Source organism: Pteropus vampyrus, unplaced genomic scaffold, assembly GCF_000151845.1.
Source record: "Pteropus vampyrus isolate Shadow unplaced genomic scaffold, Pvam_2.0 Scaffold154, whole genome shotgun sequence".
In the NCBI taxonomy this organism is placed as follows: Eukaryota; Metazoa; Chordata; class Mammalia; order Chiroptera; family Pteropodidae; genus Pteropus; species Pteropus vampyrus.
Window position 1 is genome coordinate 2078312 of NW_011888935.1, and position 18928 is coordinate 2097239.

At 46.3% G+C, this 18928-nt stretch overlaps 1 protein-coding gene across 4 annotated transcripts in view; it reads right to left on the reverse strand.

Annotated features, from left to right (window-relative positions):
• Window positions 1-18928, reverse strand: part of ENOX1 (ecto-NOX disulfide-thiol exchanger 1) — a 402429-nt gene that overhangs the window by 180465 nt on the left and 203036 nt on the right. For all 4 annotated transcript variants that reach the window (XM_023536375.1, XM_023536373.1, XM_023536376.1 and 1 more), the window contains 2 exons: window positions 13978-14124; window positions 13016-13153 (listed from right to left, as the gene is read on the reverse strand). In XM_023536375.1, coding sequence (XP_023392143.1) covers window positions 13016-13153; window positions 13978-13990 — 151 coding nt within the window. In that variant the 5' untranslated portion in view covers window positions 13991-14124. The remainder of the gene's footprint in view (window positions 1-13015; window positions 13154-13977; window positions 14125-18928) is intronic.

Below are 18928 nucleotides of genomic sequence, written 5' to 3' on the forward strand. Positions count from 1 at the left end.
TTTTTTTTTTTTTGTTTTTAAAGGGGTTTAATAGTTGGTCCAAATTTAAATAGGAAACAAAAATGAAAAACAGTGACTCCATCGATCGATACGTGGGCACCTTCGCCAACCACAGGCTCAGTCCTCCACGTAGCCCTGTATGGCTTTTCACAGGGACCCTGTGCACCATCTCGCTGGATCCTTATGATATCTTATGATCTTTAACTCATAAATCTGGCTTCTGCCCCTATGACTGCACCAAAGGGCCCTTGTGAAGGCCGCCAGTGACCACCCCCACGGCCGTCTTTGCACTTGACCTCTCAGAGGAAACTGACTCTGCCGGCTGCCGCGCGGACGGGTCTCTGTCTTAGCTCCAGGATGGCACACATTTCTGACTTCCTTTCAACTTCGCAGCTGCTTTTGGCCCTCGACGCCCTTCAGGGGCTTATCTACTTCTTCCTAAACCTGAAACGCTGGAAGTTCTCGAAGTCCACTCTGGTACCTTCCCCCTCCTCTGTTCTCCTGGTGGCCATGGTGACGATCGCGTTCCCCCTGCGGGCGCACACAGCAGTCCCCGCGTGTGCGCGTGTCTGGCCCACGCGTCTGGCCCTGCGGACCCGCACATGCATCTGCCTTCTTCCTGGCACCACTTAGATTTCTCACGAGAGCCCACGGCTGGGGTGTACAAGCCAGAATGCGCGCGTCTCCCCGTATTTGTTCCTCTTGTGTTTCTTATTTCACGAAACGCCATCACCATTTACCCACCTGCTGAGGGTGGAAATTTGGGATGCGTCTTGATTCCCCTTTCTCTCACCTAGTCACGAAGTCCGAAGGCCTCCACCTCCGAAATGTACCACGACACTGTCCCCACGTCTGCAACCTCAGTACCGTCTCCCTAGACATGGCCACGCTCTCCGCGCGCCGGGACGCGCCCAGCCTCTGCCCTGACCGCTCTTGCTTTTCCTCTCTCCCGACGCCCCCACATTCATTCTCCTTTAACGTTCAGATCAAATCACAGAATCCTTCTGTCGAGTGGCTGAGAGAATGAACGAGCAAGCTTTAATTTATCTTACGATGAAATCCAAACGCTTTCCCGGGACCGACGAGAGCTCTAAGCCCCTCTTCAAAGGCTTCTCAAAACAGCCTCCATCTTCCTTCTGGCCTCAGCGTCCCCTCATCCATCCTTCCTTCCGCCCCCTGCAGAGCTGTCTCCTTCGCATCCGTCACCATCGCAGCTTGAGTTCTGTTTCCACAGAGAAGCTTTTCCTGATTTTTCCTGAAGCTCCGTGATAGATATGCGACCCCCCTCATGTTACAGTAATCATTATAATTATTACATATAATTATATGGTAACCACTATAATTCATAGTGATATAGTTATTAATGTGTTTACTACCTCCCTCCACCCTTGGAGTATGAGCTCCATGAGGGCAGAAATAATCTTAGATCTTCGCGGTGAAAGGTAGTGGACAAATATGGAAGGAAGGAAGGAAAAAAGGAAGGGAGGGAGGGAGGAAAGAAGAGGTAAAGAGGAATCGTGTCAAAGTGCGACATTAGAAACGGTATGGCGCCCGTAAAAGAGGGAGGGGCTATAGTATTAATTCAAAAACTCACTTGTTTTTCTTGAAGATAAATTTTTAGTTTCAACATTTTCTGTACGTTTTGGTCTTATTTTTATAGACACACAAAAATCATAATACGTTTTCGCTAAAAAGCTACTAATTTCTTTGCAAATTTTTTTTTTTTCATTCAGAGTGTGAAATGAATGACTCTCCCGAGAAGTATGTTAAAGACATCCCTTCTCTGTGTTCTTTCCTTTGTCCTCAGACAAAACAGTCAGTGTGAGGCTGCTGGAGGGGGATGTGTCCCCTCGCTTGGCTATTGTAAGTTGGTGCCAAGGAGTTTGAGACAAAACCAGGCACAGCCCTGAAGGTATTTCTGATATTTTGCATTAGTCATTATAAATAATTCACATAAAAAGGTGAACCATACATAATAAAAAGAAAGAAAATATGTTTTTGAATTGCTGCTGGACAGAAATTCGTTTTCAGCCAAAACACAACAGTACTTCACACCTCTGACACACAGTTGGCTGGAAGTACCAATGACTGGCAACAAGAAACATATTCTTAGAGCTACCTGCTGTGAGTACTCAGGCCTAAAACCTGATAAAAGATAATCATGAGCCTTTAAGGTAGGTACTTTTTAATTTCTTCTTTTCAAGTGGGAGGAAAAGGGGGCATAAGATTTATAGCACTTTAACAGTGGGCAAAGGCAGCAAGAAATCACAGGCAAAAGGCCCTTTTAACACATTTACCAAAAACGAATGCGTGACAAGCACTGAGCTGGGAGGCACGGAGGGGACGAAGATGAATAAAACATAGTTCTTCTTCTTAAATGGCTTATCATTAAGCAGAAAATCCAAATTGGAAGGAAGGAAGGAAGGGAGGGAGGGAGGGAGGGAAGAAGGAAGGGAGGGCAGATGAATGGACAGATGGACAGACAGAGAGATCCAGCATGAGGAAAGGATGAATGACTGAGCGTTGCCTCCCAGGAAAAAGAAAGAAATAAGAATAAAAAATGAAACGAGGAAGAGTCAAGGAGACTCCGATTATAAATGTGAAGAACACGGTTCATTAATTTTACCTATATCTCAGTTGCCTTGTGAACTATCAATAGGATTTTCCTTTATTTTAAAGTACATAATACTTTTAAATTTAATTTCAGGTGTACGACATAGTGATTAGACATTTACACAGCTTACAAAGTGATCACCCCGATAAGCCTAGTCCCTACCCGGCACTAGATGTAGTTATTACCATATTATTGACTCTGTTCCGTATGCTGTACTTTACATCCCCTGCACAAAATTCTTATAGTGAATGCATGAAAACGGTAGTCTCCTGTTGATTAAGTCTGTGCTTAAACAGCCGAAGCTAGAGTTTAGTTGTTCCTTTATAACCAGTCAAGTGCATTCTGTGACAGACACAACTGTGCCCCCAAACCTGGCCTGCTCTTCTCAGGGCTGGAAGGGGAGAGGCGAGGGTGCCTGGGGCATTCCTCTCAAAAATGGAGAGAACGGTCAGATACACTGCTCTGCAGAAGTCACCTAGACCCGCTCCAGACCGCTGCCTCCTCGCCCACAAAACCAAAGGGCTGGATCGGGTCTGCATTCCTAGGCGGATTCCCTCATGTTTATGCTGCTGCTGGCGGTGTGGACTGCTAGGCTGGGATGTAGGGACGTGTCCTCCTTCAGCAGGAGAGGGCCTGATAGGTCAGAAACGCCTACCACGGACGGCACGGGGACAGTGTAAGACATGACAGGGGGACAGTGTAAGACACGCACGTCTGCCACTGCGGATCGGACCGCTGAGATTTAAATGAAATATTAGACCTGGAATCTCTCTGAAAAATTAAACCCTAAATGCCAGTACGAGGTACCACTATGTAAAGTCCTTCTAACTCCCAAACCTTATTATTCCTCCTGAGCCAGCACTGTCATCATCCCAGGCAAGGGATACTGTGTCATGATAAACCCCTGATCACCCACACGTCGGTTATTTTTCGCCCTGAGTCTCGTTAACACGATCAGAACAAACGGAGCCTTATTCACTCTTCCTTCCTGACCACGGAGCCCAGCAGGTGTCTGTTTAAAACAGGAATCTTATCCTCTCCGTCAAAGGAGGAGCCCGGCTCCCCCAGACTGCGAGGCGCGGCCCAGACGCTGAGCGGGTCTTGTCCTAGGCTGGGGCGTGGGCTCGGGGAATGGCAAGGGCCTTGCGGAGGGACCAAGGTGAGGAAGTGGACATTTCTGGTTCCTTTCTAATCATGTTCTTACAGAGTTCCTGATTTCGTTTAAGGAACTCTAAACTCATAGATCAGATATAGCCACAATGAAAAGCAACTGCACATGAAAACACGCAGGGCCGCTCAGGTAGGATTCTAGATGCTTTGCGCCCCATCACCTTACACTGGTAGGAAAAACTGAGACGCAGGACATCCTGCTCACGCTCTTCCTGGGATGGTGGGGAACCGAGCCCCCAGGTTTCCTGGACCCACATCGCCGCCCACTTCCTGTTTGCCCTCGGCTACTGGGTACCCAGCAGATGCCGCTGCTCTGTCAAAGGCCCTGAGGCCGGCAGAAATATGTCCTTCCGTCTCCTGCGACCTGTTTCTTCAGAGCCTTGAAAGATGAACGTTTCTCACGATGATTCTGCCACGTCACTCACACGGCTACCTGTGTGATTAACTGCAGGTGCTCTCCGGGTCCATTAAAGAACACACCAACAAACAAAACTTGGCATCGCCACCAAAAAGGTGACCCTCAGTACACGGAAACGCGTCCTGTGGCTCCCGCTAAGTTACCGTCTCGCGTCGTTCCCTGCCGGCCGTACCCGGGAGTCGGTCGCTCGAGCCTCGGGCCTGGTCACCTCCCGTGTTCCCGATTCCCAAGATTCTCCGAAATCACAGAACTTCCGTGCGTTAAGGGGCCCTGGGCCCCCGGAATGGGCATGACCGGCACTGCGGTGGCCACTTAGCCACCGTGTGACAGGGCGGAGGAGGAACACGGGGCCTCCAGGGCCTGGCCTTCTGCTTCCTCGTGTGACACCCACTGGCCTCCTGTGCCCTCTCCTGGTCCTCTCGGGTCGGCTGGGGCCTGCCACCCCCGGGCTCGCCACCTCGCTCCGGCACAGCCTCTCCTGGCCGGGTCCCGGCGGGATGACACAGAAACGCCACCGAGGATGACGTCATCGTCTTCCTCCACTGTTTTCCTAAATTGCTTTCTTCCTACCCAGGACTAGGCAGTATTTTCTCACAGCGGGGGATGAACAAATTCAAAGAGCCATTCTCGAACACGTGGCTTCTAAGAGAGAGGCCACTAAGTTTTGAAAATACAAAATGAACATTTTTTTTTATTATTTATTATTATTTACGCCTACAGCACCCAGTCTTCCTAGGTGGTCTCCCGTCCAAGCACTAACCAGGCCCGGCCCTGCTTAGCTTCCAAGATCAGACATCGGGCTCGTTCAGGGTGGCAGTGGCCGCAGACCATGGACCGACCGTGGCTCCACTGGGGCGCGAACCCAGGACCTTCTGCGTGTAAAGCAGGCGTGCTAACTGCTACACTATGGAACCACGTCCACAAAATGAGCATTTTTGAGTGATCGCACAGCTCATAAAAATGTCTCTGGTTAGAATCCTGTCAGCAGTGATTCACTCTGTGTGATGGCCCCCTGTGGAGACTTTAGTCACCCCACGTCAGGGCGCTGAGGCCTATTTTCCCTGCTGAGATAGAAATAATGGCTAGGAAGCGTTAACTGATGGAGGTCACCAGAGTCCCATCCAGTGAAGGGACGAGTATTTCTTCAAAGATGCCCTCGTGGTCAGAAAGATTTAGGGCATTTGAAGACCACGGTATATATTTCTCCTTTTCTTCGAGATTGAGTGTCCCTTCGCTACATAGGCACAAACTTTCATAAATAAAGCTTCAAGGTCAAAATGTATCTTCTGTGATAGCAAGCAAATGTCTCTGATGAGGGGGAAATATGGTTTATTGAAGCTCAAGGATGTGTGTCTCGATGCCCAAGACATCTTTTTATTTTTTTTTCAAGCTAAAACCTAACTAAGTGAGATTATACAAAATGCTTAGGCATAGTAGATACTTGATATATGATTTTTAAATTTGCTACTGTAGCTAGCTACCTTTTAGGTACTTTTGAACTCAGCTCCTTTTACAAAAAAAAAAAAAAAACGTTCAGTTGTAGAATTGCGTTGCAGCAAGGACCACAGAAACGTGGTACCGAGCGAGCTTCCCGACCCATTCCCAAGCCACGTGGGGTATTGTTCTGATGCTCCACCAGCCCGGCCGCCGAAATTCTTCAAGGAGCTGCGCCCTCAAACTTCCGTTGCAGTTTCTAGGACCTCATGTTTCAGAAAGTCGGAAAAGGCCCTGGAGTCTACAGTCCAGGGAGAAGTGTCACAGCTGACTTGTAGAAAACCCTCTGGGCAGCGCTGTCATAGAAGCGTAAGGGACGCGCGAGCCCGGGCACGGCGGACGCTTCCACGTGGCTTCTGAAGGGCAACGGCTGTCACCGTTCTCAGAAGAGGAGAAACGTCAAGACAAGGGAATCGTTTTTCGCAGGGCCCGAGTGTTCTGTTTTTCATTCCCTTAAAATAGGGAGTCATCCAGCGTCCCAATGCTTGGATCCCTAAAACATGTCACACCCTTTGCAGTACTGAGTCCAAAAGCTGCAACGATGCTCTGATACTGACATTATTATCTCCCGCTTCACAGACAGACAAACGCAGGGAAGTTAAATTTATATCCTTCGTCCCATGGAAAAGGAAAATGACTTGAAAAGGACTTTCGCTTTATAACATCTCTAGCCAACGAGCATATAGGCCGTCGTCACTTACGGAGAGGTATTCGAGGAGGCTTGTTTTGTTTTTAAGTGATGCCACTCGCCTTATATAGTACACAGGACAAGCAGAAGCAAATTATTATTTTTTTTTGGGAAATAATTTTCTCCAAATTCCCCTATCGCTAGAAATACTGTAGACACACATGTCACAAACTTAGGCCTGGAATGAAAGCTCCGGGACAGCGGGCATGTCCCCGGCACCCATGGCAACGCCCGACACATAGCAGGCGCTCGGCATCCCTGCCCCAAGTTGGCACACGGATGTCGTCAGAGGTTGCTTCTCTGCTTAAAATCCTTCAACAGTCTGCGCTTCAAGTAAAACCTGTCCTCCTTCCTTCGGCAGGTGAGATCAGGCTCTAGGCGCCCTGCCAACCCCACCCCGGCCACGACCTCTGGCCCCAGCACACGCACCTTTCAACGGCCGACAAAAGCCAAGCTCCCAACATTTCAGGTCTTTGCACAGGACATGTTCTACTTTTAGAATTTTCTTATTTTCCCAAATTCCTTTTTTCTTCCTGCTCTTCCCACTTGCTACCTGGATAACTGTAATTCATCCTTCGGGTCTTGGCCTAAGTATCGCCTCTTTGGAGGAGCCTTTTCTAAACCCCCTCCAGGACCGCCAAGCTAAGCTGGCTGCCCCGTTTCTCTTCCCTAAACATCCCACAATTATAATGAAATAACACGTGCACAGTTATTTAGATAACATCTGCTTCTTTGGAAATACGTATTCTCCACGGGAGCATCACCTGTCTGCTGTGTAAACGGCTGTTTCTCCAGCGCCTTGTAAAGTGAGCTGTGCGTTGTGAACCTTCAGTCACATTGTGGTGAATGAATAAAAATACCAACGTGCTGTCCTAACGTCTGGGGGAGAAAAAGGGTAAATAACTGTGGAAAGCATAACGGAACTGTCAAGGATACCGGAAATCAGGTGCATAAATTATGAAACGTAAGTCAAGGGCCTATTTGTTTTCTGACACTTGATAATAAGAAATCTTTCAACAGATGGAAAAGAAAAGCGGAAGACGACTCTGAGCGTCATTTACAGTGAGCCCCAAAACGACACGCCTGGCTATCTGCACCCCCTTAATCACTCCGGTGTCAGAGACTGTCGCCGTAAATATCAGAAGGGACTGAAGAAAGGAAGTTTGCTGGTTTGAGCATTATTTTCATTTTCAAAACAAGTATGTGGGATGTGTTATCGACAGACAGTACGTGCATGTCTGTGTGAGCTGACGAGATGGTTTCGGGCACAGGATCCTAGGTCACAGTGCTTTTCATCTCGGACCACGCGTCTCATTTCAGACCTTGGAGCCCAGAAGCGGACAGGAACACAGCGGGTCCAGAGAGCAAGTGGGGAAAGGACAGGTTCGGAGACGTGGCTGGAGGTCGGGCTGACACTTGAGTGAGCAGCGAGGGGCTTGTTTCTAACTTTGCAGCGAAAGCGTGGCCAGTGAAGAGAGAGCCTCAGTGGCCAGCCACGTGCTGAGGCTGCCAGGGCAACAGCCCCGCCACCCTTTCCCTGTGAGCTCTAGACGCTTCCATCTGACCGCTTACCGCGGGCTTCCTTTCAACGGCATCTTCAAACCCCGCGGACCTGAAAGGAAGCTCGCCATCATGCTCCGCGTCTTGTCCCAGCCTTCCCCACCTCGGGACATGGCCCCACCAGTGACACGGCTCCCAGAGCTCGGAACCCAGGAGTCACGGTGGACACTCCCCGCCCCTAACATGAATTCCTGTTGTTTCTACAATTACTGTCTCACGGGTCCCTTCTCTTCCCTCCTTCTCCATCGCCATGGTCATTACTGCCACGATGATCTCTTATCTGAGTAACTGCCACCCAAGAGCTCCGCCGCCCACGCCCCCATCAGGGATCCACAGGGCTTACAGGAGTGCTCTGTGAAAACGCCACCCTCATCATACTGCTCCCCCGCCCAACACTCTTCAGCGACATCCCACAGCACCCTTTATCTGTTAGTAGCAGACCTACTTATCATGCCGATTGGTACTGGCTTTATTTACTCCTCTCCGTGTCTCCCGCTGGGCTCTCGAGCACGAGAGGCGGTCTATGTCTCGTATTCCCAGTATTCGGCACAGTGTCTGGCTCCGTAAATCCCGGTTAACAGAGTGATGCTTCAGGAGATGAAAGGATCTCACAAAACGCCTCTTCAAATCTGGGCATATTAAAGAGGATGAAGGTGTTCCTGAGAGGATTATACAACTCAAGACGGGGGAGAAAAAAAAAGGGGAAAAATATATATATATGTGAGGAAGCAGAGAGGAATTAAAATGGGTGGAAGCATCGGCGAACGAGAAAGCAGACAGGGGACCGTAACCCGCCTTAGCCTCCCCACGAGTCTGAAAGCTAAGGTCTTCTCAGAGTGGCAGGGAACACAGGTGGTGACAGTAAGCTCAGAGCTTCTGAAGAGGAGACGGCAAAGGATAAGCCAAGAAACAACGCAGAGTGTTCACAGATACTTATGAGTCAAGACATTCTTTTATCGACTCCGAGTTCATCCCCGAGGGGGCACGTGGCACTGTCTTGTGTATGACCCTTTCATCGCTAATAGTGGGGTGTGATGCTTTTTCGGAACGTGTATTCGAAATACGGCAAATGGCATGCTAAGAAACTTGGGGGTGAAACCTACATGTCAAAGTCCACAACAGCTAAGGAGAGACTCGTGACATTAGGAAAGGGAATTTCAAAAAGTTTAGAAGAGGTTACAGCTCTCTTGGCTGAAAATCCACTCCTCCTGAGATGTACTGTCTCATCTCTTCGCCTCCCAGACTCCACAGGGCTGCAGCCTTCCCTAACATGGCCCGTCTCCTTCTAAAATGTACTTTTAATAGATCTTAGTTTATCTCAAAAAAAAAAAAATGTTTAGAAGAAAGCAAAGTCAAATCTCATGGCCAGAGCATGTCCAGGGAGTATTACCCGTCCCCGTGAGGGCCCAGGCAAGAAATTTGAAACCTGGGACCTCAGCTGCTGGTTTTCAACTCTTCCAGTTGATGATTATAACTCTGGAAAAGAAGCCAGGGGACATGGGGAGGGAGCAGCTGGTCACACAGATGGTATCAAAGCTTGAGATTTGATATTCTGGATTTCGGCTTATGACACCAGAGGTGGGGGCTCCTGGAAAGTGACGATGAGTATCACAGACAACTGGGAAGGCCTCGGGCAACACCTGACCACAAGAGAATCATTTTGAGACTTGAGGTCAGGGAGTGACACTGTTTTTAGCGAAGGCACAAACAAACAAAATTGTAAACTAGATCCCAGGGAAGGTATCATATGTGGCAAAGATGGACAGAAAAGGGTCTCCGCAGCTGATGGAAAAAGTTTGGTGTAGATGGCTCTATTCTAGTGTCTCCTGAGATACTAACAGATATTTTTTTTAAAAAAGCTAAATCAAGTTTGGGGAATCCTGTGTACTAGACACCACTCTTTGAAATTGCATGTTGCATGTTAGCGTAGCAAACGCTCTAAGGAAACTCATGAAAGAAGTAACCTTCTGAGTTAAACTCAGACTTTATCATGATTGTCGGGCCATGTAAATACCTGTATGACACACGCCCCACTGAACAACAACTCGGGCACACTGATGCTCCCACAGACCAGTTTAGAAAATCCTGGATCTGTACTAATGCACAAAATCTTGATAATAAGAACAAATCCATAACAACAACAACAACAACAACAACAACGACGACGACAAATCCACAAAACTAAAATTATGGGGAATAAAACAAATAGGACATAACCACATGGAGGTAAATGTTATCTCGCAAACAAAGACTTTGGAAGACTTGACTCAGGGCTAGAGTATAACGATATGATATATTTTGGATAAAAGGAACAAATGACATGTAATGGTCTCAAGGTGCCCTTGGTGCTGAGGAAGGTTAAGAGGGGCGTTCGGGAAGGTCGGCACGCGGCTGCGGCGAGGCGCACGTGGGTGAGGAAGTGGGAAGAAGGTGGGAGAGGCGTGACTGGGGGGTTCGCGCTACACGCCAGAAAGGCACGTGGGACGTGGTCTGCCTCCTGCGACATCTGCCTTGCTCGGCGGCTAATTTTAAAGAACAGAAGAAGGGGTCAGGCATGGGACTCAGCGTCGGCTTACTTTTAACAAACATGGGAAGAGTTAGTTGGTCATTTAAAAAATACCAGAAATGTTTGGAGAAAGCCAAGTGCTCATAAAATCTAGCCTCTCCCTAATCCCTCCAGAGATTAGTTTTCGAGATTCCTCGGAAGGAGGGCGACACAAAATAATCTTTGAATCCCTCCTGAGACGTTCGAGACTCTCTCCTAACATCTGACGGCCGCACTGGAGAATTCCAGAGGGAGCCCGCGTGGAAACCGTCGGAGAAGCGACGTTCTTGGCTCTCTGGCTATGCAGGGAAGGGACAGACAGCAGTGTTTTACGGAAGTCATCGTAGTCACCTCTGACAACGGGCCCGTGAAAGAGGTGCGATCATCATTTTCGAGAAAAGGTGAAATGCTTTTTTCCATGCTCAAAGAGAATAAGTTCGCCAAAGACACTTGGCCGGTAAGAGTGAGAAAATGCAAACAGCCTACGTGTAAAACTGGAATGCTTCAGTAAGCTAGGAAAGATTCAGTCGACGGAGTATCTACGACGCTTTAATATACAACAATAAAATGGAAACACAATTTAGAATAAGGTGCTAAAGATGTGTAATAGAACATCTTACATTTAATACGATTAAAATGTTTGCACGGAAGAAAAAAGACTGTAAGAAAATACAGAAACACCAGTTGAATAAAACAGAACCTGACCGTGAGATAGTGTCAAGGAGTCGGCTGGCAGCCCCAGAACAATGCAAAGTGCAATTCAATTGGCAGAGCGGGGAATGAAGAAGGGTCACCAAGGAGACCCTTAGCGGCTTAAAATTCAGTGTACGCAGTTTGGCTAACACAGGAGATAGAGAACGTAATTCGGGGCAGATACGGTACATTTTCTACAATGAGTAAGGCTGTAATTCTTTTCATGGTAAGTTGGTGAGAAAATCATATATCGGTCATGGTTAAAAATGTCAGAAGCCTCAAAAGAATAAGAAAAAAATAATGGATTATTGAGGTGTGGCTTACTCTGGAAGTCACACGACACTTTCTGAGAGAAATGGGAGTTAGAGACGAGAGTAATTTCTGCCATGTGAATATTTCAATTAGGCAGCCGAGAAAATGTGAGTGAAGAAATACAAGTCTTCGCTCTCAAGTTGTCGGAAAGAAGTATCCGTCTAGATTCGCTTTAGGGAAAAGGGGTCTGGATAAATACACTTTCGAACCCTAGAGAATCTCATTCACGTACATACACGTATGTCCTGTAGCAGACTAAGCTTCCATTGTATGAATTCGACGACATTTTGCAGAATTTCCTAAATATCCTAAGTATGTTTCACAGCTCAATCTACGACTTTCCTTGTCCCGTCTCCCACGTCCCCCGGCCTCCTATCCTCTCTCATGTTCTTCCAAGTTATATTAAAAAAGAACCATCTACACTTTTCTATATGCATGTGTATGTACACACACGTTTTCGTATATATGGACACACACGCACACGAATTACATGTAATTTACCACAGCTAGTTTAGACTTGCGCATCTATGAACACTATTGACAGAAAAAAATTAAAAAGAAAGAAAGAAACCAAATGCTCGGTCAACTCGGCATAAAGCACGCAGGCCCGTGGGGGTGGAACTTGTATAAAAACTGGCTGTCACGTCGCCATGCACATTCTGGAATGGCAGGGACCGGAGTCACTGTATTGAGACCGCGTCTCCATAAATATGTGGTGAGTGAGGGAGCGAGCGAGTGAATACTGAAAACCCCACATGTCCTTCCAGGCAGCTCAAGGCCCATCTCTCTGATAACATCTTCCCTCAGAGCCCCAGGAATGGATCCTTCTGGAAAGTACTACACTGCTGACCTGAACCACTACCTAACACCCGATTCTACGCATCATCTTTATTGCTGGGCTTTTCAATTTAGGGAGACACGCTCCTCAAGGATACTTATGTATGTACATATCTCCCAAAGCTCTTGTTACAGGGCGCATGGAAAAATCGCAAAAACAGGTATTAAATTAAATGATGGGCTTCTACTTTGCGACGCTGCCAAACATTTTCCCTACCGAATGCATCATATCATGATTCCAAGGTGTGGCGGAAAGACAAGGTGCTGGAAAAGTCACCTGAACTCTGGCTCTCCGCTTTTACAATGGGAGTACGAACAAGAATGACAACAAGTGTCCGCCTATCTCAAAGAGAAGACTGTGGAATCAAACGGCGTCACGTACGTGAGAGAGTTTTGCCAATGGGAAAGCAGGTATGAGCCCTCCCTTTACTGACTTAAAATACAAAGCTGACGTCGCACTGCCGCCGACGAGGGACATTGCACGTGGCTCTTTTTCTGAGAACAGCTCTTAGGCAGAACGGCACGGTGGTGAGGAATAGGATCTGAAGCACAGCCTGCCAAGCATGCTCCAGTCATAAATCACAGACCATGTTCAACACTTGCGTGTGGAGAGATTACTGGGCACCTGTCACCCACCCCCTTCGGCACTGCTGCCAGCGTCTTCAGACCCAGGAGAAAGCTTACCAGACACAAGCTGCTGTCCAGGCAACCCCACGGGCACCATGCCCAAATTATTCATGGCGGTGGCCCAGGCTGTGGGATCTGTCATGGACATGTTGAGCTGGGTTGTGTCTATCGCTATACTCCCCAAACCATCGGCGGCTGCAGGGAAAAAAAAAACAAAAAACAAAAAAAACAATGACTAAGAGTCAACAGCCAAGGGTGTTTGTTTTTACAGGAAATCCCGTTTCTGGAAATGGGAGGCTGGCTTCATTGAGCACTTTTGCAAACCACAAAAAAACACGGCACCATAATCTACAGCAAGTTTTCCTTCAGACCCAAACGTGAAGAGAGTCTGAACACATTCTGGGAGGAAACCTGACGCTACGTGGTATATATCACACACAGAACGCCATGGAAGAAGCACCCCGGGAAAAAAACTGGGGAACCGCTTCCTTCTCCCAGCAAAACGTTAGCTAAGTGCCAAGGCTGAGGGGCAAAGCAGGAACGCTCTCTTGGTAAAACAAGTCAGGTGACTGGGCCGACTGAGAATAAATAAATTCATCTGTTTCTGAGGACAATTCTAGAGCAGGGGCACCTTTTAATTATCTAACAGAACCTCTAAAATCGCTGTCAAGTCATGACACTGGCCCCGAGAGGATTAAGCACTCCCTCGTAACAGACCCCTCATTTACAAACTCTCCATTGTTACGTTAAAGGTGTCTGCCTAACGTGGCTTTTCCCAAACATCTCTTATAAGCACAGACTTTCATCAAAACAAAATAAACAAATAAATGACATTAAAAAATAGCGCCGGGCTAACACACACACACACACACACACAGAGAGAGCAAAAGAGGTCAAATCTGACTTAGCGCTCCTCGGTGTGCGAGGCTCTGGGTTCGATGCACGTTTTCATGGCCGGGCACGCTTTCCCACTAAGAACTCAAGGTGCCTCGTGACCGGGGCTGGCCGTGGACATTTACCTGCAGCCATCATCTGAGGAAGCTGCTGGGGACAGCGGGCGATGCTTTCAATGCCACCTGCATCTACGATTGAATCACGAGCATCCTGGGGGCCAGGAGCGCTTTGCAGGCTGAGTGCAGGGTCCCCACGGAGAAGATCATCGGGTTCTGCAAAAGGGGAAAGGAATATGGTGAAATTGGCGTCATAACCAAGGGAGCCTTCCCTTCGTGGGAAAAGCTCTGTCCATGCACATCACACGCAATGGAGAAAACCCCCCGGTCAGAGGCAGGGCGGCTGAGCTGCTGCCTATGCTCAGCGGCTGTCCCTTGGCGTGGCTTCAGGGCCCTGGGAGACGGGTGGGTCACCTCTCAACCCACCGAGGGCCAGGGCGGCTGCATAAAGAGCCCTTTGCCAGAGCAGCCGGGGCCCGGCCTTTGACTGAAGAGACTTCGCAGCCGGGCTTATCAGGCCCCGCACAGCCTCTGCCACGCACCGGACATCAATGAGCCGGCAGGTGCGGGGCCGAGGGCGATTTTTTCTTAAGTTAAAGACTTAATCGATGTTGTTATTTTGGAAGACAGTCATCTGTGAAATGTATTCAGACAGGGGGAAAAAAGCAGGGAAGAGGAAGAAAAAAGCAAGAATCTCTTCACCGTGAGGCCGGGAAAGGAGCGAACCCCAATCACAATAGACAGGGAAGGCGAAGGGAAGAACAGTTTGCTGGACGGTGCACGGGGCACAAAGGAAAAGCGTTTGTCTTGTGCATGTCTTTTAGTTCTATGGAGAGATGAATGCAACTGGCCACAGTTTCCCCTAGAATTGCAGACACATAAATATATATGTATTGGACATTTCAAAGCATATTTCTAACAAAAAAACGATAACAATAAAACATTAAATACTGTTGCAGAGGGCCCCTCCACATCACGTTATTTACAAAATGCTATGCCTTCTCTTCGTCCTTAAAGATGCAAAAACATACCATTCATACATGCACATTTTAGGTGCATTCTCGCCAGTTCAAAACCGGAAGGTGAAACAGACCACGTTTCGATGGGTGAGCTGGGAAGTCTGACTTTACATCTGATTGAAGAATTGAATTTGAATATTTAGTTCTATCTAGGTCTATATTTGGAAATTTTCCTAAACCATGTGTCTGGTAATGGATATTTTAGAATTAGATGCTATGGTCTGTTTGTCAGTGCACCTCAGTGTAAAGTTTGGCCCTTTTACGGGGTATTCTTTTATTTCTTTGACTCTTAGGTGCAAGCATCAGTCACCCTTTCAACAATGTGCTGTCAATCAAAAATTTATTGCCAGTTAGGTATAAGTTTAATGCAAAGGGAAGTTCAGGTTCAATATCTCAAGGACGGGACGAGGAATGAGCAAACTGTTTCCATGATGTCCACAGATCTCTAGCCCTCAACTAGAGGGGCCTGTGAGATCGTGGGGAATTTTTCCCCATAGTCTGTCAGGAAGACGAGACATCTTCATCATGCACTGCTGAATGACTCCAACTTTGGGAGCAAACTGGATTCAGGACAAATATTGCATACCTTGCAATTAAACCCTACTTCCCAAATGAATTCAGAACTTGCTTCTGTGTTGTGCATCAATTATCTCGGGGAATGGATGCTATCAGACGAAGCGATCCTCACCATGTAAAACAGACTCCCTAACACTAATATGCGGCTGGCTAACCTTTAGCTACCCACACACCAGCAATATTTCTGCGACGAAATCTCCGAGTACTTCTTTCCTCTCGACCTCCAAGCATTTCAAAACGCCAAAGCAGTGGCGGGCTAGACAGTGTTCCCTCTTTTGCTCAAACGGCCCTGTAGTAGGGCCCCCCCAGATCATCGCAAGGTCACTATTGATCTCACTTATCTCCCCAAATGAGGTTTAGCTGGCTGGCTTCCTTGTAGCTCAGGTTCTCCCTGCATGGGCAAGAATCACAATTTTTTTTTTTTTCTGTCCGATGAGTCTTGCAGTTCTGGAACATTCTATCAGAGAACGACTGGTGCTCCACCAGCCTCGTGTTACCTCGCCTTTTTGCTACAGTGTTGTAGGGATGGTGTTTCCCTTCCTCGCTCTGCAACTGTCTGTTCCAATGGCAGTTTTCGCCTTAGTGATTATGGTCTTCCAAAGGGATGTCGAGTGTCCCAGAGGCCCATAGCCTCTACGCACATTCGTCGCTCCCATCTTAACAAATTGCTACTGTTTCATAAAAAAATTTAAAAAAAAAATTTTTTTTAAAGTATTGCTTTCGTGGCAAGACGTGGTTTGTAGGTCAGAATTGGTCCTCTAATGGGTCACTGACTTTTGATTTATTACACCTCTTCCCACTTCCGATCCAATGGTTTGAATGACACACAACTTTATGTGGCTACCATGTACCTAGAATGGTGACTTTAACGTAAGTTCTGTCATGTTAGGTACTTCCAATAGTCTCAAGGACACCACGCAATTCTTTAAGAAATTAAACTTGATTTTATCACCTGGATGGGAGGAAAGGTGATATTTTTAATTAATTACTTACTACCTGGTAATTTGTGAATAGACAGAGGAACTAATTTTGTTCTCTGTTACCATCTATTGTTCCTATTGAATGCCCGCCTTTTCAAATAATTCAAGATCATAATGCCTAATTTTATCATTCGAATCAATTTCTTTGCCTTAGTTTTTTTACTTCCAAACTATAGAAAGATTAATATTCTTAATGATTTTTTTTTATACGCAGAGATGTTGGTAGTTCAGAATGATGGCTGATAAAGCACTTGGAATATAGTAGGAGCTAATTGTTATTATTTTATTTGGAAGTGTAGTGTTCCCACTAAGGTATCCTGGGATCTTTGTGTTCCGCTGGATAATTATGTAATTAATTCTTAAACAGTGAATAACACTTGATATTTTTAAAAGTAACTGTTGCCCTACTTTTCCATGTCACACCTAAATTGTAGCAGAATATTTCTTCATCGTCCCCAACTCCCTTATAAAATCATATCATTTAAAAGATGTATGAATTTTTCTGTTTTTTTTTTTTTCTGCCTATGCAACTACAAAAGCTTTCAAGAAATTCATGCCCGATTGTGAGACTGGCACTCTCCATTTCCAGCTTTGAGCGAGGTAAGATCATCATAAGCAATCAGATGTACAGAATACCAAAGATAGCAGTACATCTTTGTCCAGAGTTCATCTGGAATGTAACCTGTTCTTTGTTAAGGTATATACAAGTATAAGACCTCACATCCAATTGTATACCTGTTCAACAAGCTACATTTATGCTCAGGGTTGCATTGAGCTATGTCGATGAAGCAAATAGCTTTTGAAACTCACCAAGCCTATAAAAACACTATTTGGCCTAAAAAATGGCAAAGGCTTCTCCCATTCTTAATAACACAACTCTTTCTAACTCTGCCCACCTTTAACAGGTTCCAAGGACACACACACATACTCAAGAACAAAACCCATTTGTAACTGTCCACGAAACATAGATTCCTATTAAAGGGAAGTGGAGATTAAGTATTGAAAATTCTTTTTCTAAAAAGAATGATTTCGTTTGATGTAAGTCTTTAGGTTCATGCCTACTTCAGGAGAAAAATAATTATAGTGAGAAAATCAGATTTATTAATGCCTTGTCAAGAGCTGATTCCAAAGGAAACTTATTTCATATAATGTCTGAAACTTTCTGATTTTTATAAAAGTTATTCATTAGCATTATCATGGTTTATAAGTCTAGCAAAAAGAAAAATGTACTCTAATTCAAAGTTCTACTTTCCTCTTCCATCATCAAGAAAATATCTCATTTTGGTTTTCACGTAACCCGTAGAATTCTTCCTTGAGGTTATCAAAATGTTCCATAGCTTAAAACAACGTAGAATACTGTTGAACAGATGTTACTTATGTATAAACTCCATAATTATTATGCAATTACATATGAATAATAATGGGGACATTTCTGCTTCCTAGAATGGTAAACTGAGTAATTCAGACAATTCTTCCACTGAGGAATAAATAGTAAAGCTTAATGTCTTTCATTGGTTTGATAAAATTCTCACTATTATCTCTTTAAACACAAAAGGAGCCTAAAGGACATGCTCTAATTACTTACTAAGCAGACAGCTAAGGCAACTAAGGGCCCTGCTAAGTGCTGGGTCTTTTGTTTTTCTGACCTGGGAGATGAGAAGAATCTGCAAGTTTTGGGGCAGAGCAGAATTGCTCTACAAAATATCACAGGAAAGGGCACCACAGATTAGTGCTTTGAGGGGGAAAAAAGAAGGGACTTTCGTGGGCCCCCCATGGGAAGGGAGACTTCAGAGAAGGTAAATGACTAAGGCAGATTTTCAACTGGTTCATTGGAAAATACACAATGCAAACCTTTCCCCTGCCCCATCTACAGAAATGCCGGAGAAGTCTACACTGGTCTTTAATCCTTAGATAGAGTAATTCTGGGGGGGCTTTAGACAAGGGAGCTTGAAGAGGGTAACGAGGAGGCAGCTGATCACGGAGACTCCCTAAAGTACAACGCCACACACCGCGTTTTCAAGGCTGTCAATAGAGTCTGGGCCACATTAGTGTTTTGATTGACAATGGAGTGTGCGGATGACAGTGGTGCCTTTATAGCCAGGCGTGTAGTGGGCTGTGCCATCTAGGCTTGTGTGACTTCACGCTACGCTGTGCGCGTAGTGACAGACTCGGCTCGCGGCACGTTTCTCAGAGCATATCCCCATCGTTAAGAGGCACGTGACTACGTACTGGATGTTGGTGATTGATGATCAAAGTCTCCTGATTGACGGGGGGGGAGGGGACAAAAAAAGAATGAAGGGTTTGAAAAAGAGGTCTGGATTAGGTTAGATTTTTATGCAGAATTAGATCATACGGGAGATTTCCGAGGAGAGGACTGTAAAGTAGAAATATTCGATCAGATAAAGATAAAAAAAGATCTTTCTCAGTGATAGAGCGAAACGTCAC